Source organism: Falco punctatus (genome assembly GCF_963210335.1).
Source record: "Falco punctatus genome assembly, chromosome: 6".
Classification (NCBI taxonomy): domain Eukaryota; kingdom Metazoa; phylum Chordata; class Aves; order Falconiformes; family Falconidae; genus Falco; species Falco punctatus.
This window is the reverse complement of record NC_137585.1, coordinates 26,050,792-26,073,103: the sequence shown is the minus strand read 5'-3', so window position 1 is coordinate 26,073,103 and position 22,312 is coordinate 26,050,792. Positions and strand designations below refer to the sequence as shown.

Here is a 22,312-nt window from a genome sequence, read left to right as displayed (position 1 = left end):
AGAGTTGCAGTAAGCCACTGTAACAAAGGGCATCCTGATAGTTTTATGTTCAAAACAGTCTTTAATGATAAATAATACTGGGTCTAAGAAGTAAAGAGACTGAAATAATTGTTTATGAAATTGTAATCTATGGTTAATTTAGAAGAAAAGGAAGATTCACAGACATCCTGATTTTAAATCTTTCTCAGCACAGCCGCCTGATCCAAAGGCCATGAAAGACTCATGGATCGGTGGTTATTAAGTGAGATCACTCACAGTATTTCTTTTCCTCTTGCTAGTTACAGAAAGGGTGGTAAGGAAAATTGGACTGACAAATCTTCCCCTAGATGGAAAGAAAAAGCAGAGCAAAAGAAAATCCATCTGTTCTCACTCCTGGAATTTCATGTTATCCCATATAAGGACAAGTTTCTACAGTGCATGAATCAAAAGTCCTAAAACCCTGGGTATTACAAAATCACCAGGACAACCACCAAGTGTCAGTGACAAGGTGACTGTATCAGGCTAAGAAAAAATTCAGGGTGCTTTGGGATTCCAGTGCATGGTAAGCTGCACTACAATAAATAGCACAACAGATTAATATTTCATGTCCCTTGAACTAAGGCATTTTTTAGTAGAGGAGAGATGGAGCAGAAGGAAGTGGGCAGTCACCTTAGTCCCACGTCCAGCAATCAGATGGTTGGTACCCTCCACAGCACTCCTGCCCCAGGGAGGCCACCATGAGATGACATCACTGTAACCTGCCTGGGCTGGACTGCAGGAGCATGACTAAAAGTCATTAACGTTTCAGGAAAGGGATGGAGAGCAACCCATGGAACTGGTGTGAAACACTGACAATAATGGGGTGAAAATGTGTGGTGTCCTACAAAATGAAGGGCATTTGAGAGGACTAAGCAATAAAGATCATATCTATCACCTTAAAGCAAGGCTAATCACAGCAGCTGCACACTCAACTTATATCTTGCCTCTATACTGATGGCACATTTTCAAAACAGACAGTGTTGTCATAAAAATTACATTATATATGCATAGCACTTTATTTACATTAACGTAGTTTGTACTGGCTTTTATCAATATACTGACTTTGCTTCAATTTTCTTTTTCTTGTAGTGTAAATCCTGGTTGGTCATTAAATAGTCATAATTTCTAGTGGTCCTTCACACTGCAGCTACAATGATAATATCTGTACACTGGGTCACACCATATCCCAGGTTGAAAGAGGCTGTGTGGAGAAACCAGTGCTATGAAAGGAAACCTGCTGTGTTCCCCAGGTGTTCTTACCTTGCTTTGCCCATTACCTCGTGCAAAACTGGAAAAGCCACAGAAGCCAAAACCGAACTGTGCATCTAATCCTTGTCAACTCACTGCCTTCTAGTCTCTTCCAGTTTTGTTATGTTGTGGGGTTTGTGGGTTTTTTTTGCTGTATCAGTCGATGGTCCCTGGGGAACAGATGGGCCAGGCACCGCACACTGTAGAAATGCACCGAGGCAGCAATGGGGAGAGCTCATGGTATGCAAACAGAAGTATAGAACCATAGAATAGTTTGGATTGAAAAGGACCTTTTAAAGGTTGTCTAGTGCAAGCTCCCCCTGCAATGAGCAGGGACATCTTCAACTAGATCAGGTTGCTCAGAGCGCCATCCACCCTGACCTTGAATGTTGCCAGGGATGGGGCAACTACTACCTCTCTGGGCAACATATTGCAGTGTTTCACTTCATAAAAAAAGATAATAAAAAATTCATCATAAAAAATTTCTTCCTTATATCTAGTGTGAATCTACCCTCTTTTAGTTCAAAACCATTACCCCTTGTCCTATTGCAACAGGCCCTACTAAAGAGACTGTCCCCCTGCGTGACTGGCAGCAAGGCTGCAAGGCACGACAGAGAGATGGTGGCTACCCCTTCATCCTTTATCTCACTTTCCATCATCATTTCCCAATATAATCCAAGACTCTGGACCTCTAGGCTTAGGAAAAAAACGCCAGTGATGGAGAAGTGACAGTCAATTATTTCACGCCAGTGTTACTTTTATTGTTGGTACCAACCAAGACCAGCTTCTCTCCATGGACACATTGCAAATCCCCTGGGTACAGGCAGAGGCACGTTGCAAACTTTGATTTTATAGCAGAGAGCAGTGACAGTGCCAACAGGCCTGTAAAGAAGACAGATGTTGCTGCCGGGCTGAATGCAGTCCCCACACTGTCACCTAGTGGATTTAGTAATTATATCCAGAGCTCAGTTTAATAACACACTAATTTCACTGGATATACCACAGCTTAAACATTTTTTTTTCTTGTACAGTTTCTGCCTTTTCTCATCCAGTTCTCTTAGGATTGCTCCTTCCTGAATCCTCTTTTTACAATAATTTTATTCTCTTCATTTTAATCCCTTTGTACAATAATCCCTATTCCTTTGGTTTACTGTAGTTGATGCCAAAACAGCACAGAGTAACTGCTCAGAGACAAATTTTGTCTTTAAGCAGCAAAGGTATTTATTTCGTGCAATGTTGGGGGGCTAGCTGGCTTGCACCGGACAAACTAGCTCCAAAGTTTTTGGCGAAAGTCAGGTAATTTATACAGTTTTCCTGAGAGGTTACCACATCTTTACATACATACTCATTTAATTTCGACATCTAATCATCATATTCATAATAGGTGGGGTTTGGGCAGAGCTTGAGGCAAAGTCTTCTAGAATAGCCTTTGGGGAGCCTTTTGGGTGTTCGTTCCATTCTTTGGCCTTACTTTTGGGGGTCGCTTCATCTTCTTCCTGGCTTGAACTCTTAACTTTGTTCAACAACCTAGTTTCTGGAGCTTGCAAAACTTCTTGACTCGTGGCCTTCTTATCTCCTTCAAATGCCCGCCTTATCTTTATTTATGACTGCTATATTGCTCAGAGTACATTCCTCCTATCTCTTACTTTAGTACCATCAGCAGAACAGAACAGGCCGTGCCATCTCTGTTATACTTCAGCATAAACAGAGCATCACCCAGAGCGTGGTACCAAACCATCCTAACCCATCCTTTAAGACCCTGATCTGTTTCATCGTTCCCAGGCAGGCTAGTTCCCCACTGCCAGCTAGTGACTGCAGAACGTCTTTTGCTTTCTTTTAGGAAAGTATCCTCTTTTCCTTCCTTACAGTAAAGTAGGAATAAGTTTATTGTCTGTGAAAGACAGAATAAATTCTCCTTATACATTTACTGCAAGCGGTGCAGGTGCCCTTTGATACACCTCCAGTCTTGAAAGACAGATCTGCAGGCTGAACACACTAGGTGTCTGCCTCTTCACATGGTATCTACCTTCCCAGGCTCCAACCCCACACTGTTTGCAGTCTCCTACTCTGAGAAATTCCCCAATAAACTCAAGTACTACAAGGGTAAGGAAATTATGACATACAATTATGCCAGTTATGTTTGCCTAAACCTAAAAAGTATGTAAATACAACAAACTTAGCAGTATGCAGGTATGAGAAATATTAGAAAAATGGTGTTATTAGGATGACAAGCACTCCCAAAATCGGAGTTGTCCCAGCTCAAGAAGGTCTGCAAGGGGCAGCTGTTGGCCCATAGGTTCCGCGCTCATGACAGGTGTCCCACCTCATGCGTTAAGGTGGCCTGGAGAAGACGTTTGTCTTCATAGCTGTGGATTCCCAGACAGTGGGATTTACAGTGTTGATCCTATTCTGCTGAGACCTCTCGGTCTTTGATTCTACATTTTACCCTCTCACTTTCAGTGACCTGTGACTTTCTGTACCTCCTTATTTATGCAGCCAGATTGCTCATCACTCCTGGAGAGTCAGCTCTGAATCTGTCCCAGGGGCAACCCTTCACTCCACCAGCATCCTGCAGCAGCCCTCCTGAGGAGTCAGCTCCCCAGGCTCGCCCAGAAATAACCAGTCACTTCACTCTTGCTCTGCAGCTGGTTTAACCACAGTCATTTTGCAACATCGACCTTATGGTCTACCAGAAAGGAGTTAATTAGCTAAATATATTAATGCTATGTCAGCAATTTTATTACTGCTTTACAGTTATACTAAGTCAGTGATTTGGCCAGTCTCTGCCCCATTTGAAGAAATGCTAAATATGTTTGTGCTGGTTTGGCAATTTTGTCACTGGCCTGTCTCAGCTCAACGGTCCCTTTTCTGTAGCAAGGGTCTATGACTCCCCACTGCTTCCAGCTTTTCTCTTACAAAAACTGAGAGAGAAGGGAAAATGACTTGTCAGAAGTTGTAAAGAAAGAATATGAGGCCACTGACATGCAACAGAAAGGGGGGGAGAGACTTTAAACATTATTTAACAGTTTACAAACCACAAGCTTATAGACCAGTTTTTCTTCTCTGTATGTGTGCTTCTGCATTCACATCAGACTCTACCAAAAACCTCTTGCATGAGTACATAATATAACATGAGGTTATTTTTAATAAAAATCTCCAGTTTAACAACCATTTTAATGACCTTCTGCCAAAAAAAAAAGAGAAAAAAAAAGTCTCTTCCACAGGCTACAGAATGATGTAGCTGGGACAAAGACACCCATTGCCACGTTCATAGCTGTCTCCTAGACAAAAGCTGGGAGTGCAGAATTCAGGCAAACTGCTCTAGAGAAAGCTGGCTTCTTCAGCAATTAATTTTCAAGAATTTAGATCGGCTTTAATGATGATAAATTAATGATGATAAATTAAGAGGGATATGATGCACAAAGGACATAAAGAATCCAGAAATCGGTGTATGTACTAGATATGACTTTGAAGCTACAAACAACTGGAAATTAAGTCGTTAGATCTTGCTAGCAGGTGACCACTCTCCTGGAGATGACAGAAAACGTGCCCTGTCACCAAGCTCTTAATGGAAACCTGTCCCTATTGAAAGGACCACTGGAGTAATAGAAGTCATGACAGGAGAACACTCATTTCAGAGCCGAATTCTCCTTCTATAATCTTATGACAAATACATAGAACAAGTCTCCCAACTAAGGCAAGTGGATATACTTTGTTACTTGTTTTTAAACTCATTTGGGGGGGAAAGTCTTATTCCATTCCTTAATTCTGATGTGTCTCATTTCTGAGCTCTGTCCCACTGGGCTATTTCCAACTGGTACGATTTGGTCTAAGTGTTGCCTCTATACATTAGTAAAAACCATAATAGTAGAGTTCCGAGTGTCTACTGTAAAGCATTACCTTTCACAGTTGCTTGTACCACAAAAATGAAACAAAAAGGAAGCCTCTTTATTTTAGGCATGCTAACAAAAGAAAGAAACTTAAAACCTTTTCACACAGGGATAGCAGAATGGAATCGCTTAAAAGAAAACTGAGAATGGTGAACACAGCCTTGAGAAGAAACCAAGACCTGATATTTTTCTTTTGGGCTCTTTGCTTGCTGGAAAAATGGACAGTCAACTGTGGGAATAGAAGCTGCCATCCCCTCCCCTGGCAGAGGTTTCTCTACTGCTAAACCCTCAGGGGTGTGAAAACACAAGCTCACAGTGTGGGAACCCCAGCAGGCCTTACGGGGGCTTTCGGAGCTCTGCTTGTGAAACGAGTTTAACAACCCTTGAACAGATACGATCACGTGATGATGATTTTTCATGCCTGTGCTTCTGCTGTCATTTCCCTTTTGGGGAATAAACAGCCCTCTTGCTATGGTTATGGGTAACATTACGCACTGAGCAAAGGTGTCACAGCTTCTGGGCATCCTGGGAGCTAGAGCATGCCTAGGACTAGAGGACATGGACTACATGGTAATATAACATCCTGGCCATGGGTAAGGAGTGGATTTTATGTTCTTCACCTCCTTGTGCATTACTGTCACAGAGAAGTTCACGGCTTCCTCAAGGCATAGTGATTTTCTCCTTTAAATCTGCGGTGGATCACAGCCTGCTCATTCATCCTTCAGTAGGATGGGAAGGAAATAGCAAAAAAAGAAATGGAAAACTCAGGTTCAGATAAAGACAGCAGGATCACTTCCCAATTACTGTCATGGGCAAAACAGACTTGTCTTAGGGAATTTAACTTAATTCATTGCCAATTAATATAAATATTTGAGTACTGATTTGGATTTTTCTTTCAAAAAAAAAAAGAAATGAACGTTTATACACAGGGAAAACACTTTTCCTCCCCCATTCCCAGGCCTAGCTTCACTCCATCACTCCAGGCACTTCTCCTCCTGCCTTGTTACCACTGCAGACCACATTCAGTCCCTGCATTGGGGCAACAGGCAGTGCAGGGAGTTGGGATCAAACCATTGAAGTTTCTCTGCTGCTCTTTCCTATGCTCCAGCATAGGTCCTCCATGACCTGCAGTCTCTTTGAGGGTGTTCCTGCTTTGTCATAGGCTCATCCATGGGCCACAGACCCTCTGAGAAAGTATTTTCTCTAGTCTGGGTCCTCCATGGGCAGCAGTTACTTAGGGAATATCTGCTCTACCATGGAGCACCTCCTCCTCTAACTTTGGTGCTCCTTCTACTGTTTCTCATTCTTTTGTTTCTCATTCTCTCTTTGGTGTCCTCTACCCTCTCTTAAATATGTTATTCTAGAGGAACCACCAGTTTGGGTCATGGTCTCAGCTGTGTTCTGAGGTGGATGCATTGTGGACCCAGCTGGAGCCAGGGCATCTCCTGGCCTCCTTCCACAGAGGCACCCCCTGCAGCATCCCCACTGCCAAAACCTTGCCACTAACATCCAATACAAAATCATATACCTATTATCAGGGGAAAAAAATCAGTCCATTTTATTAATCAAATAAGAAACCACTAGCATGCTGTTAAAATGTTTTACTCTCCAGGTTTCTTCCCAGACTCTCTCATTAAGGCATTGCCTAGAGTCAGAACCAAAGGGACATCTCAGCCTGACTAAACCAAGGAGCTCTGCAAACACATACCTATTTGCTAATTTCAAGTTTATTCATCAAGAAGTTGACCTCTCAGTCACCTTTCAAAAGTCAGATCTTTCAAAAGAGAAGCTTCAAGAAGCAAAATGGCACAGTTTTAATCCACTTTGTGCTTTCTATAAATTGTATCCACATCAGAATTAATCATGAATGTGTGTAGCAACCAAGAAAGAGTTACAAAGAAGACAGGGCTACAGAAAGACAGCAGGGATTTCTTCTGCTGAAATCCCAGGAAGACCTCTGACCAGCTCCATGTAGGAGACAGCGCTTGCAGCTATAGCGTCCATACATCCAGTCACCATTGACTATGCATTTGGCCCTTCTCCGTTCCCAAAACACAGACCACTGAGTAAGCAAGGTTCTCGTCAAAATACTGCAGAACATCTCTCTGCAGTTTCTTATATCCCTTGCAACAAAACATCCCAGGAGTACAGAAAAGCTGAAAGCCACTTGCACTAATCCAGCAGAGTGCGTCCCCACTGGACAGTAATAAGACTTACCTTCTTTGGTTTTTGGTTGGTTTTTTTTTTCCTTGAGAGCCCTTCTTTACACTGTGTATGGAAACCTGTCATCTCAGTGCCAAATAAATACAAGTCAAAAGCATTCTGGGGCTAGTATTACAAGTATATTACTCGTAGTACAAGTATCCTCGGGTTGCAGTCATTACTAAACATCTCTTTCATGTTCCTCATTACATCAAAACACGTCTAGGTGAGAGACAGTAGTGAGCTACCCAGAATATATATTGTTATAGCAGAGTATAAAGATGTCTTTCAACATTAATACCACAAAATCAGCAAAGTTTACAGAGCCATTAAACCCTTAGAACTAACCTTATTTTTATATATAGTCATTTCCAGATATTAAAGCATGTTGTAATTTTGTGCTATATTTGAGCTCTCTTTCCCATACTCTTTCTATAAAGACTATCTTTTTGTCATAATATTTTTAAATCTAAGGTTTAGGGACTTAACACATGTTTAAGTCTTGTCTGTAGCTGTTTAAGGTCTTATCAGAGAAGAAATTTGCTTTGGATGTACTTGTACATCAGAACAGGTTCACCACAGTTAGCTGCATGAGATGCAGAACAGAAATGCTGAGAAGTAACATCAGGTTTCCCAACAGAAAGCTTTTCTTGCTGGGTCTTCTGCCGAGCTACCCGTCTATACTGCAGCTGCTGGAGATGCCCATAGGTGAAGCAGAGAGCACCAGAGATGGTCGTGTTTGGTCTGTTGCTGTGCAGGTCCGTGCCAAGCCAGCATGACCATAACAAGAGGTTGATGTTAACATGCAACTTCTGTGCATGTATCCAGAGTGCTTCTTCTATGGAGCAGATGGTCTTCAGGCTTTTTATGCTGTTTCCTGTAGGTCCCCCTTGTAGTCATCATGCTGCTCCTTACAGGTATTTTCCTCTGAGCAGCTGTCTGAATGGAGAGCGGCCAATTTATCAGTCACGGCAATTTATCAAAGATATTCTAATATTGGCAAAATTACTATGAAGTTAATACACTGGAGACTGAAACTGTATAGAGCAGTTTAAAATAACAGCAACCTGCTGAATATGGCATCCCAAACTGCAAATTTCATTAAAGGACATTTGTTTACGGAGCTTGACAAATTACAAATGTATAACAACCCCTGACATATCTCAAGGATAACTGCCACTGAACAATTTATTCCATGTTGATAAGATCAGACAATTTTCCCCTTTGTCAATATGCCTTGGCAAGCCAGTTGTGATAATGAACAGAAAAAGACCTGGGTGTTCTTTCTACCTATATGATTTTTGCTGTCTTGTTATCGTCTTTTTCTTACTGTGTTGATATTTACTCCTATTTGGAAGCAGATGATCTTTGCTGATTTACTGACACAGGGATTCTTAATATTGGTATGATGATTCCATTTGTCTCTTCCTCCTGCACTAAGAACTGTGTGCAGCAAGGAACATTAATCTCTTACACATTATATTTATGGACAGTTTTGCAGAAGTTTCCTGTAAAGCATACTGCCAGATCCAGTTAGGATTTTCCTATTTAAAGGAAAATGCCAATTCTACCAGCTGACAAGCTGTTGTTGCAGTCCTACTAGTTTGTATTAGGAAAACCTCCATCCACCTACAGAATATGTCTGCTATGCCCATCAAATATTTTTTACTTTCATTTTGGTTCTAATTAAATGTCCTGGAAGACAGATTTCCGTGGTGGGCCACAATCTATCTCCTGCTGGGGTCTAAGAAGAGCATTCTTTTTTCTTGTTACTTGCAGGATGATTGCACACACAGGTATTTATCTTAGTCTTCATATGTATCCATTGTATTTGCAGTCTGATATTTCAAATCTATATTGTTTTGTCTGTTCCTCAAGGTCCTCCCGAGACAACACTATGGACCTAACAACATCTTTCAGGTTTGTGTTGCTACTGTTCTTTCTATTTCCTTATGTCTTTGAGCATGAACAAGCACCAAACTTAATTTTGGTTCAGTTGAAAGTTGAATCCTGCAATAAATTCTCCCTGCCTAGGCTTCTTCTATTGCTTCTGGTAACACTGCATCTTGTTTCTGCAGTGCCTGAAGTTCAGGACAGTATCTGAAATTCTAAAGAGCAAGAGACTTTGTTGTTTTGGCCCAAATACAGCACCCTAACTTCATTCCATATTGTTCCCTAGTAAGGTATAAGCCAGCATCTCTTGAGGCTAGCTGGAAACCACATATACCAACCTGTGGGCTAACCCAAGGGCTGACTTCTTGCCTTTACCACAGTGTTGGGGGAAGGAAGGACTCATCATTTTTCTCCATCTCGAACCAGCCATCAGCTGTGGGACAAGGCCTGAGGAGCCAGTCTCCGAGTACAGTCCAAATGGGGACATGTTGGAACTTGTCAGCTATAAACCTTGGGAGGACAAGGAATGTGAACAGATAACAACCAACAGGATGAGTCATGCCGAGAAGAGATAAGGAGATGAGGAACAGATGGCGCCAAAGGAGAAGTAACAAAGTTTGTGCTAATTGCTGACTGTAGAAACTTTACTTAAAGTGTCCTTTGTTTGTTGTTAACCAATCGGGGATTGCCTAGTATGCCATGCTTAGCTTAAAGAACCAATCTGTTTATAGTGCGCAGCTTCTGAAAACGTATATAAACTCGTGATTGTGTACAATAAATCGACATTTGTTTGCATCAAGCTGCGTCCCGTCTCTCCATCGCAGCAATCAGTGTTACCTTCTCGTGGTGGTGTGACCCTGGCTGGATGCCCGGTGCCCCCCAAAGCCACTCTATCACTCCCCCTCCTTAAGCCCACAGGGGAGAGAAAATAAAACAAAAGGCTCGTGGGTCAAGATAAGGACAGGGACATCACTCAAGCAATTATCGTCACAGGCAAAACAGATTCACTTAGGGAATTTACTACCAATCAAATCAGAGTAGGATAATGAGAACTAAAATAAAAAATTTAAACCACCTTCACCCCTCTCCCTTCTTCCTGGGCTTAACTTCACTCCCAATTTCTCTACCTCCTCCCCCCAGGTGTCACAGGGGACCTGGAATGGGGCTTACGGTCAGTTCATCACATGTTGCCTCTGTCACTCCTTCCTCCTCACACTCTTCCCCTGCTCCAGTATGGGGTCCCTCCCACAGAAGACAGTTCTCCATTAACTTCTCCAACATGTCTTTCCCATGGGCTGCAGCTTTTCACAAAACTGCTCCAGTGTGGGTCCTTCACAAGGTCACAGGTCCTGCCAGCAAACCTGTTTCACTATGGGCTTCTCACAGGTCGCAGCCTCCTTTGGGCACTCACCTGCTCCAGTGTGGGCTCCTCCATGGGCTGCAGGTGGATATCTGCTCCACCATGGTCACAGCCTGCCTCGCCACAGGTCCTCACCACAGGCTGCAAGGGAATCTCTGCTCCAGCACCTGAAGCACCTCCTCCCCCTCCTTCTTCACTGACCTGCGTGTCTGCAGAGTTGCTCTTGCATATTCTCACTTCTCTCTTTTGCTGCAATTTGCTCTGAAGACCTTTTTCCCCCCGGCCTTATTAAATATGTTATCCCAGAGGCACTACCACCACCATCATTCATGGGCTCAGCCTTGGCCAGTGCTGAGTACATCTTGGAGCTGGTTGGCATTGGCTCCACCAGACACAGGGGAAGCTTCTAGCAGCTTCCCACAGAAGCTCCCCTACTACCAAAACCTTGCCATGCAAACCCACTACACTTCTACAGGTTTTGCTTGATATTGGTCAAGAGTCCAAAGTTACTGGGTGAGAGTACAGTCGCGGCTGATTTCTTTCTGAAAAATATCTAATGGGACGTAAGGGAAAGGCACTATGAGCCAATTAACATGCAGAGTATTGTTTTACTCCTTATTAGCTGTATCTCCCCATTTTGGTCTGAAGACCATCTTCTGTGGTGACTTACTGCAAGATTACTTTGTTACAAAGATTATTATTTCCAGCTTTCAGCTTGTAGTCTGTTGAACAAGTGTTGCTATGACAGAGGGACTTTAATTTTATTTTTAAGGAGAATGCTATTTATGACTTTTTTACTAGCACTTATAATTGGAGGAAAGAGGATAGTCCCCCAGGGGACATGGGAAGGCTTGAGGTGCATGATGATGCAGGCTGTTTTACAGCCCCAACACCCTTTCCCATGCACTTGACTTACTAGTGCCATAGCAACGTAAAACTGAAACAGAAGCAAGAAGCCAAGGGAGGTTATGACTGGCAAGGCTAGGGGGGCCTCACCAGGCAAAGCCTCGTCCCTACAGCACCCAACCAAGGCAGGCAGGACAGGGATCGAGTTAGATAAGTGGTACAGCATTCACTATTCAATAAGAAGCAGGAGAAATGGCAACAGAGTTAGAGCATCTGGTACAGTTCTCTAAGTATGCAGGTGCATGCTGGAATTACACAGCAAGCATAGCACAGGCTACAGGCATGCCATAAAGTGCAAAGTACTTTAAGTGCAAAGGCTTACGGAATAGCTAGCGACCCAACACGTGAACCGAGCAGACAGGATGTGGCCACTCTACCCCAAAGATCCCAGCCGCACCAAGCAGTGCAGGCACAAGTCATTGTGTAAACATGGTCACAGAGCCAAGATTCAGTCCTTGGTAGAAAAGAAAGAAGATGCAGCCACTGAGACTCAAAACTAGCATTCTCACTTATTGTGTGCACTGGGCCAGTGAGCAAACTTCTCCAAGTATTTAGAATATAATCGTCATGGGTCGATGGATTGAATAATTTCCCATTGAAAAGAATTCACTCAAGCATTTAAGTCAGGCTCATGTATCATTATGCAGAACAAAACCCAAAACAAATACTTGGCAGAACTATGTCTTGTTTGTACTGGGTACACTTAAGGCTACAATGAATCTTCCTTAATACAGGCAGTTAATACAGCCGCTAAACTCTCAAGAAAATGCAAACAAAAGCCTTCTCAGAGTTGCCAACATTATTACAAAATCCTCCAGTGGCAATGTTCCCCCCAGACTAATAGCTGGGCATGCAGCAAGAAAAGTTATTAGGATAGCTGTGCCAGACAGAAAGGGAGTTAACCTCCTGAACAGTTCCCTAGTTTGAGAGAAGAAACATACACATGATGTAAGGGGAGGACTTCATCCCAAAAAGCCAATTTTTCATTCAGCATACAGATAGAGCTAGGAAATCATAACATTAAGTTCCCCTGGGTAATTATAGCCAAAATGCCTACAAGCACAGATCTTGAGAAATGGAGCAGTACTGAAGGCTTTTTAAGTACTCATGACAACCAATTTCCAAGTCAGAGCTGGGTGGGAGGGGGCAAGATGCTGAAGAGAAAAACATTCCTGATGTTTTCTGAAGTGTAAGTATGTGCTGTTAAGGAGTTCACTAGAGAAAGCTTGGACTCAAGTCCAGTCCTCACTTGCAACTATGAAACCTCTTAAGAAAGATCTGGCACTTATTTTAAAGCTGGTTTGCATCTACAGGAATATTTCAAATTACTATTTTAATTAACTGCAATAAACACAACTTTATACTTTTAAACTAAAAAAAAAAAAAAAAGACAAGGCATAGCCTTCAAAAGTTTATTTCAAGTATAAAAATCATACAGTGAAATATCTACTGAGTTCTTACTTTCAGTATAAAGGTTTAAACAGATAGAAAGAATCCAAGTACCAAATTTCTGAAAAAATATGATTTCATTCAAAACTCTGAACAATAATGAAAAGGCACTTAAACAAAATATATCCAGCAACGAAGAAAACTCTTATGTCACAGTGAACATTTTACAAAGACATTAATTACAGTCTGGTTAAAGCGAGCAACATAGTCCAGACAGGAATGAATTCAAACTCCCTGCGCTTCAACAGCACTTTTCTTCTAAATGTGAAAAAAGAGTAGAGAAAAACAAGAGAAGTCTTAGTCAACTATCGGTTTACAGCATTGTGTTCAGATGAAGACTGAGAGTTCAATTTGTACAAGTTCCACAAAGAGAAAAGTAAGAAAACTACATAGCAGCACAAATACTTTGTGGAATCCCCTGACCTGTATGTTTTTTTTGAGGATTTTATATTTGTATTCCCAGTTTACATTTTAAAAAAAAAAAGTTTCTACAATAACAGAAAGCCTTGTTAGAAGCACCACAACCAGACTAACATAAATAGAAAATAAAGGTGTAGTGCTTGGCTTGGGAATCCACTGCAATCCCTTTCCAGTAGCAATATTTTTCCACTGCCAGCAATGGAAAGCAGAAATTTTCTAGAATCTGAAAACAAAGAATATGACAATTTAAGTGAGTTTGAGGGTGTTATAAATTGAGACCACAACGGATCATAATCCAATTAAAATTTTATTATAGCAAGTAGAATATGAGCAAAACCAGCGCTGGACGGCAGGGGAGTCTGCGCTCCGCCAACTGCCGTCCTGAGCAGTTCAAACAGTCCCTTTTTATACATCTTTACTTCCGTGTTCATGAAGTAGTGGAGGTACTCTGCGCATGCTTCAGTTGTTGTTAGGGGGTCGTTTTCTGCCTCCTGGTGGTCGTTGAGGCCGAAGTAAGAAGTCTTCCTCCTTCGTCCCATAGTTGACCCCTCACTCATATGTCCTTATATGGGGTTGTTTGCCCTGTTTCTGTCGGTTCCTGGACATCTGGTGGTTATCTTATCTTGCACAAGCGGTATCTGGTTTAGTTTGTGTAAGCGATTGTGGTTATCCTATCTTACACAAGCGGTGTCTGGTGGCTGTTTGTATAAGCGATTTCGTATCTTTTGTTGCCTACCCTTTACATTGGGCTTAACATAAATCTTAATAAACAATACCCTAGTCCATAGTTTCTTACAAGGGTTTTTGTCAAGGTTCAACTAACTCCTGCATCTTTTAAAAGAGATTCAAATATGCCAAAAAGAAACAATATATTTGACAATGGCATTTTCAGCATATTTGTGCAACAAACACAAAATAAGAACTCAATCATTCACAAATATGAGGCAATGGGGGGGAAATTGCAAACAACCAAAAAAATTTTTTTTTTTGTTTTACTATTATTCAGAAACATGAAGTAAACAGGAGAAAGCATTCAGTGTTGGCATGTTTTTCCCAGTTATATTGAATAAGACCTACGACACAGGAGTGCTATCATGGCTTTTGCATCTTTTTTTCCAGATACATCTTCCTGTAGGCCTGAAACATCTCTTTTGAGTCTTTGTTTGGAGTGTGAGGAGCCTCACCACCGCCATCCAGGATCTGTATAGCTGTATCAAGTGGAATACTGTCCTCAGCTGAAAGACAGACAAAGAGGGAGGTTAAACCAAAAGTCGAAGAGTATCAAATGACTGCTCCTAATGTATGTGGTACTTAAGGCCATCCATTGTAGAAAGAATGCCACAAACATCCTTCCTAAAGCACCAGGCACCTCAGATTTAAATCAATCTCCAAGCATCCTTAAGCACCAAGTGGTTGTTTGGGTGTCTTTGTAAGAGAGATTTCTAAAGAATACTAAGAAAGGTATGAATGAAGATGTGCATTTGTAAAAGCAAGAGAGAAACAAGACAAAGGGCTAAAAGAATTAATGACAGGCACCAATAGCCAAGGACACATGCGACAGCAATAAAAGATGTAAAAACTGCAAAATGCATTGCCTGCATCAAGACCACAACACAGATAACTTGTCAGCAGAGGATTTGCACTCTGATAAGTCTAACAAGGTTACAGCATGCTGAATGCATCATTTTGCTCCCTGTTAGACCAGTAGGAAACCAGGATTATAGCTAGAAAGGTATCTAAAGCAAAGAAACAAAGACAGTGGGGAGCAACCTCACTCAGGATTTACAAAGGATGAAACAACCAAGATCTTGAGATTAAAGATGTCACTGTTCAAACTCCTAAAGGGTACAAAAGACCGTCTAAAAAGTAATTTGCCAATCAAGAGAAACAAGAAAGATGTAATAGTGGCACCACTTTCCCTCTGTGTGTCATACAAGTAATCCTGTCCATACTCTTGGGACACAAAGGTCCCAGTACCTGTGAACATGGGTGTATGCACAGACAGCGTCAACTTGCTGTGAAAGCCAAATAAAATTAAAACAACAATTTTTGGTTTATCGGCTCACACTAGATTTTGTTACATTACTTCCTACATTTTAAAGTGGGAAAGGGTTAGCTTGGTTTTTACCTACAGTTTAAAATTGTACTTGCATCTTGTCACCAGTGCTACTTCTGATTCAAATGCACACATGTAGGCAGGAAAATTCCAATAGTTTCCAACAACAAATTCTTACAGCAATAAAAATCTCCACAAATCTTTGAAACTCATATGTCCACTCTACAGCTTCCATTTCAGCAGCAGAGCTAGTAAAGAATAAGTTAAAATTCTTAATTAAGATTTGCTACTGTAAATCAAGCTATTTGAAATCAAGCAAAGAGTCTTTAACTTATATTTCAAAATAAATAATGAGTCATTTCACCTGTAAAGATCTCTTCCAGCTTTTTTTGCTTCACTGGATTACATTTTAACCAATCTTCTTTTTTACTTTTGACACCTAAAGAGAAAATTAAAAAAATGTTTGGGGGTTGGTATATCACAAGTTTTGGTCTCTATTCAGCCTCAAGTTTTAGCAGATAGACCAGCACATGCAAAAGGAAATTTGGGTGTGAAAGTGACTACAAGTGTTGATACATACAACTTAAGATTTGGCTTTATCTAAAATCAAAATGCTACATTTGACACAAATATGCTTCACAATGCACCGTATTAAATGTTGAAAGATTCAGGATAGGGAAGAAGAGGAGCAAAGAAGGCAGCTTAAAGCATACAAAGCAAAGGTTACAGAAACAGTGTGCAGGATACGTCTGGCCCAAGCCCTCTCTCCATCTCAGTGCTCCAAAAGATCTTCCCCTCCCCCATCTACCCAGCCAGATTTATTTACAACCAGGTGAAAGCTGAACACAGATCAGATCACCTTTGGTAACTACACCAAGGGAATCTGCTTTCTATGAACAAGCCAAGCTACCCTTGTGCAAGCAGGTTAAGCCTTCTCAACTTTACTTGAAACTGACATGCTCTGAACTACTCTGTATTCTGTAAGACTTAAGGAAAAGGAATAAAACATTAAATTGAAGAAAAAGACTCATTCTTTTTCAGCTTAACACACAGCTACAGTCTGTCAGAAAGCTAGCTAAGCTATTGCAACTTGCAGCTTTTCGAGTCCCGCATTTTCACTCTGTAGTTCTGTGTACCATGAATTTAAAAGCAGTATATATATATATATATATATATAAAATACTTTTTACTTGCAAATCAATTTACTTACAAATTAATAATCAAGATAGCATCATACCTGCCACAATGGCCTTCTCTCTTTCCAAGGAATGCTTTGTGGCTAAGCTTTCTTCATCAGTGCTTGGTTCTCTGAACAGTATCTCTGGACACAACTTAAATTCAAGTACTTCTATTTTGCATGATTTCTCAACTTCTGAGACAGAAGCACCTCTTTTTGCATCTTTTTGTGACACTTTGGGCTTTATATGCCGGACAGGTCTAACAGGTGACGTCTCCAATTTTGTCAGATATATGCATTCCTGTGCCATACGTTTAAATGCCACTCTGTTCAGATAGTGTTTTTTTGGTTCCTTTTGAAGATGCAATTTTAATCTGTTATTTCTTCTATTTAAATATAGCAAATTTTTATCAGGACACGTTTTCTCAGAGCCTTTGTCTCCGTTTTGACCATCATGACATCTCTCTTTGTTAGAAAAGTAGTTTTTAGAGACAGTAGTAGATCGAGCCCTTTTTCTCTGTAGTTTAAGCACAGAGAGATCTGCTAATGAACTCTTTGATCTCCAGCCATTTTCTGCTTTGAGTCTTTTAGCTTTGTCAGTATTTACCGTGCAATTACGTGAAAGCTGCTTGGAATTCTTTGCTTCAGATTCTTTCAGTTTTTCCTCTTCCACTTTTGTTTTCTTAGGGTCTCTCCTCCCAGTCACATTTTCTTTCCTCTTCCGTTTGTATGGCTGCTCCTGTGAAGGATAAACTTTCATAGATTTATGCGGAGAATATTTGGGGTTTCTTGACTTAAAGTCTATAGTGCCAAAATATGGGAACTTCATAGCATCAGCACGATGACCATTCAGCTTTTTATGTTTTATTTCTGCTGACAATTTGGTTTTCTCTTTGATGTTAATTCCTACATCTTGCCCAAGTGTCTCCTTTTCTTTCCTACAGTTCTGTTCTTCAGATGAGATCTCTTGACAGGTTTTAATTTTTTGTCCTTGAATGACTTCAGCGTGCTTAATTTCAACAGTTACTGACTCTGTACATCTGTGAATATCAGTTTGGGATTTCACTGCCAAACCTGGTTTGGTTTTCTCTTTTGAAAGGGACTCCATTTTGAAAACTGTCTCTTGCTTTTCAGATGACTTTGTTATGTTGTCTGCATCTGGATGGCCAGTTTTCTCTGACAACTCTTCCAAGGCTGTCTGATGATCTTTTTTGTCAGAATTAAGTTCTTTGCCTAACAATGGGAACGCTCCGTCAATTTGCAGCTCTTCCTTCCAGCTACTCCTTTTAGCTTTATCAACATCCTGGTTCTCAGAGGAATTAAGTGGTCCAATTTTTTCCTGTTCTGTTGCAAGTGATTTGTATTCATCATCCACCTTTAGCTCAGCTTTTCTGTTCATTATAGAGGTGTATTTGCAAGTATCTTTTTTATTTTTGCTATCGGTATTTGGGATTTTTTCAGAAATCGGCAGGTTTTCCACTGTACAGCTGTTCTTCATTTCAGCATCAGATTTACTGTTGTCTTCTTGTCTCTGTAGAGAGCTAGTATTTTCAGCTTTTGAAAGCTGATCAGCATTTTTCTCTGAACCAGACATTCCCAATTTACCGGGACTCCAGGGCGTTGTCTGTGTTACAGATAGCAAACCCATTAAAGAACAATTTTCAATTTTTTTTCTCCTGGGGTTGGAGGTTTTTTGTGGGGTTTCTTTCTTCTCACATAGACTCTGATGAGGCTGAACACTACCTTCAAGGTTCTCCTCAGCTGAAGCCTTTTCTGACTGTTGACTCACTACTGTCTTGCTGTCACTAGAGGAACTCTGGTCATGTTCAGGAAACAGTTCTTGCATTTGATCAGCGCTTAATGCTACAATTTTTATCTGATCTACTGGATCCTTCGAAGGAGGATTCTTGTCACAGATCTGAGTCTCTTTCTGAAGCTGACTCTCCATCCGCTCAGCCACAGAAACATTTTGTACTGGTTCTTTTGTCAGCCTATTAGCACCTTCAATACCATACGGAAACTCTTTCACTAGTTCGGACAACTGATCATTTAGACATTTAATGGGTTTTGCTCCAAAAAGGTTCATGTCTTTTTCTGTGCTAGTTTTACTGGATATGTTATTTTGTTTACTGTTGCCCCTTTGAACAGCAAACACATTTCTTTCAGCAGTTACACTGATTGAGACATCTGGTGTACGTTGAGCTAGCTCCTGGTTTATGCCAGCAAGCATTTCCAAGTAATTTTTAGGACGCTTGAAAGATGCATTGAATGACTTTTTTTGTTCTGAGGTAGAAACTGTTTTACGAGGACTGCCACTGCTTCCTTTCTCCAAATTACTGGTTGTGATACCATCCAAAATCTTACCCGCTTTCCTCATGCAGCTTGACGATTCATTCAACATCTTTTGCAGCAAGATCTCTTTCTGGGGAGCATTATTGCTCAGCTTATTTTTACGTAAGTCCAGCTGTCGTTCCTTTTGTCTTGGGTCAGTTGCATTTCCTTCTGATGAGGTACCATTTGGTGCATTTGTCTCAGGGACTGACTTGAAGATACTTGCTATTTGTGGGTTATAAAATCTATCACCTTCAACAAGAGAACATACACCAGAAATACAAAACATCTGTTCTCCCAACACTGCTGTGGATTCATCTCCTGTCTCTAACACAGCTTGCTCGTCTTTATGGTATTTTATACCTTCCTGAACAATTTGACTAGAAAAATTTATGCCCAATTCAGGAAGAGGTGGCTTGTTTTGTAATTCAGGCTGCAGATTTCCTCTGGTATCTTGTGCTGATTGACTAGCTTCCCTTTGGTTTTCACCATATGAACCTTTTGCATTCACGCTGGTTTTTGCTATGTTTCCATCAGCTAATTTTGGCTGTTGCAAATGCGGGTCCACCTTCTGTACCAGAACACAATCACTGGGTGATGACCTAGCAGTATCTATTGTTCCTTTACTGGTATTTACCACACTTAAACCACTTTTCCCCTCTTCTTGCAAGCTACATATGCTTCCTGAATCAATCACTGGAGAAGTTTTACCTGCAGATGTTGGACCTTTGTCTGCCTGCTCAATCTGTGTTCTCTGTTTGGAAAGTACTAAAGGGGAGACAACTGCAACTTGGAGTTCAACGCTTTTTATGAAATTGCAACTTAAAGTATCAACTTTTTGTCCTACAGAAGCAGTTGTTACAGGCAAAATTGCTTCATCTGTACTAACAAGAACATTATTTTGTTCTCTATTTTTTGTATTTTGGATGTGCAGTGAAATCTGATTTGCTGTGGGACTTTCATTTACCTGACTATTTTGCACACTTACAGATTCTGACGAATGTTTTTTCCACAAGTCCAGGCATGCAGTTAGCTCTTCCACAGAGTAATGATAATTGTTCTGTTTAACAGATTTATTTTCAGGAAAAGGCGTTTTTTTCTGAGCCACATCACTCTGGAATTTAACTTCACCAGATTCAGTTGTTTCTGACACAGAAGAGTTTGTGTCAACAATAAATGGCTGCTCACCTTTCACACTTTCTACATTCTTCTCACTAGTGTCTTTTAGTAAGTTTCCACCCGAGACAGATACACCTACCAGTGGTTTCTCACTGCACAAGAGACTTGTCAGTATTTTATCAGCAGTAGCACCAGCTGTCTTCTCTTTCAATACATTTGTGCTGCTCAATACAAACTGAAGAAATGACGAGTTCTTGGGGTTAGCTGGCACATTCTTTGATGCCGTTTTGACAGAGCTATCCACTTGACTAAAACATGAAGCATTGTTCAAGGATGTCACAGAGTTTTGAGATGAGGCCAAGGCATGTGAATCCTTTTGTTCTGATATGGGAGTGCTCTCAAGATTATTTAATTGAGTTGGGAGTTTGCTCTGAGAGGGAATAGGAGCAGGGCTTGAAAGGCTTCCTTGCTCCACCTGAGAGTCACTTTGAGTCACCTCTAATCCTCTGTTATCAGCATCAGCTTTTTTGTCATTTTTTTCTTCAGGTGAAGAGTTAAGTATTGGACACTCAGTCTTCGCTGTTTCAGATGGGGAAGGTGATAGAGTTCCATTGGGCATCCACGGAAGACAATTGGCAACAGTAGCCTGATAACTTGGAGGAAGCAGGGGAGTACCTTTGTCACGTTCTGAAGCTGATAAGAGTTTCCTTCTGTAATGATGCATCCTTTCAAGCAGGACACATTTTTTTTTAATAGTGTGCAGCCTTTGAGCTTCCCAAACTAATCTGTCCTTTGTAATTGTTTTTCCATCTACTGCTGCTGCTGAACAAATCTGAGAATTAACAGGCCTATTCGTTAAACTACTAGTCTGGCCTTCCTGAACTGAAACAGGATCACTAAGTTGCTTTGAAGCAGTCACTGAAGAAAGAGTTTCCATTTCTTGTACAATCTCATACAGTTCTTTGGAAATGCCAGTGGGTGGCACAGGCATTTCATTAAAGGGCCGATTTGCTGTCACATTTCCACTTGAATTACAGACATTCCTAACTGATTGACTGACTGACCCAGATTGCTGTTTCTGATAGCATTGCTGAAAACTGTTAAAACCAGAAGCATTTTTTGGATCTGATGGGTGCCTCTGTTGGCTAAAGGCGTATCCATTAGGCACATTTTGAACAGCATGTGGAACACCTATTGAAGATTGTGCTGCAGCTCTTGAATCACAGTTGGCAGGTAACAAAGATGGTGCACAACATCCTCTAGGAGTTTCTGATCCCAACTGACTTGGTCGATATTGTTGTAGCAGCTGGACATTTGCTTCAGTATCTTGATTCAGTGATTGTACAACTTTAAACTGAGTGTTGGGATGATACATATGGCTTTGGACATGGTGCCCAGATGTACCAAGGGACACAGAATTATTCTGGGAATGAATGTTACTTTGATATAATGTTGTAGTTCTCACAGAATTATGCTGCAGTATTTGCGGCTGCACAGTGTAACTGTTTGTGGTGACATACTGAGGTTCCCGGAGTACATTCCTCACGTTATTTCCAGTGTTTATTTGAGAAGACAGGGGAGGTAACTGTCTAAGGGGACAAAAGTAGGCATCAGAGTTTGGCCAAGAAGCCCGAGTCATCTCTGCCTGCAAACGTGGTGTATGATTGGATGGTTTTGGAGCTATTGGTAAGTAGGGTGGTAGATGTCGATTAACTGAGTATTTAGAAATAAATAAATCATTACCAGCTACAGATGCTTCTGGTAAGGCCTGATCTGAATTTTTGAGTCCTTCAGAATTTACAAAAGGGAAGGCAACATTGCTAGTTGGCAGATACACCATTTGGTTATTTCCAGCACAAGTGCATGCATTTTTAGAGGAACAGATGTTTGTCTGAGGAAAATCATGTGCATTACAAAGCAACTGATTGTGACATGCTTCTTCATTTTGCAGGTTCTTCTTTGCATCAGCATTCTGGAGTGATCTTGCATTCCAGTCCATCTTTTCTTAATTTATTTTTCTTCAGCCAAAAACTAAAATGCTAAGAAAAAAAAACAACATTCAAACTTTTGATCTTTCGATCAAAACCTATTTCACTTACCAAGGAGTGATTTAGAATGCAATATGAACAAAACCATTGAACTTGAATTGCTAAGCAGAAGGGCAACTCCATTGGCACATCCCATGGACATCAAAGTTGTCAAGTTGCATAAATTATTTGCCAGAACACAGTTAAGGTACAAAA

At 41.0% G+C, this 22,312-nt stretch overlaps 1 protein-coding gene across 5 annotated transcripts in view; it reads right to left on the bottom strand.

Moving 5' to 3' along the window:
- Window positions 1–14,477: 14,477 nt before the first annotated feature.
- RESF1 (retroelement silencing factor 1) overlaps window positions 14,478–22,312 on the bottom strand; it is a 38,189-nt gene continuing 30,354 nt past the window's right edge. For 4 of the 5 annotated variants that reach the window (XM_080392226.1, XM_080392224.1, XM_080392225.1 and 1 more), the window contains 3 exons: window positions 16,680–22,108; window positions 15,807–15,881; window positions 14,478–14,621 (listed from right to left, as the gene is read on the bottom strand). In XM_080392226.1, the coding sequence (XP_080248352.1) occupies window positions 14,479–14,621; window positions 15,807–15,881; window positions 16,680–22,068 (5,607 nt within the window). In that variant the 5' untranslated portion in view covers window positions 22,069–22,108 and the 3' untranslated portion in view covers window position 14,478. The remainder of the gene's footprint in view (window positions 14,622–15,806; window positions 15,882–16,679; window positions 22,109–22,312) is intronic. The other variant, XM_080392228.1, reaches the window with a different exon arrangement.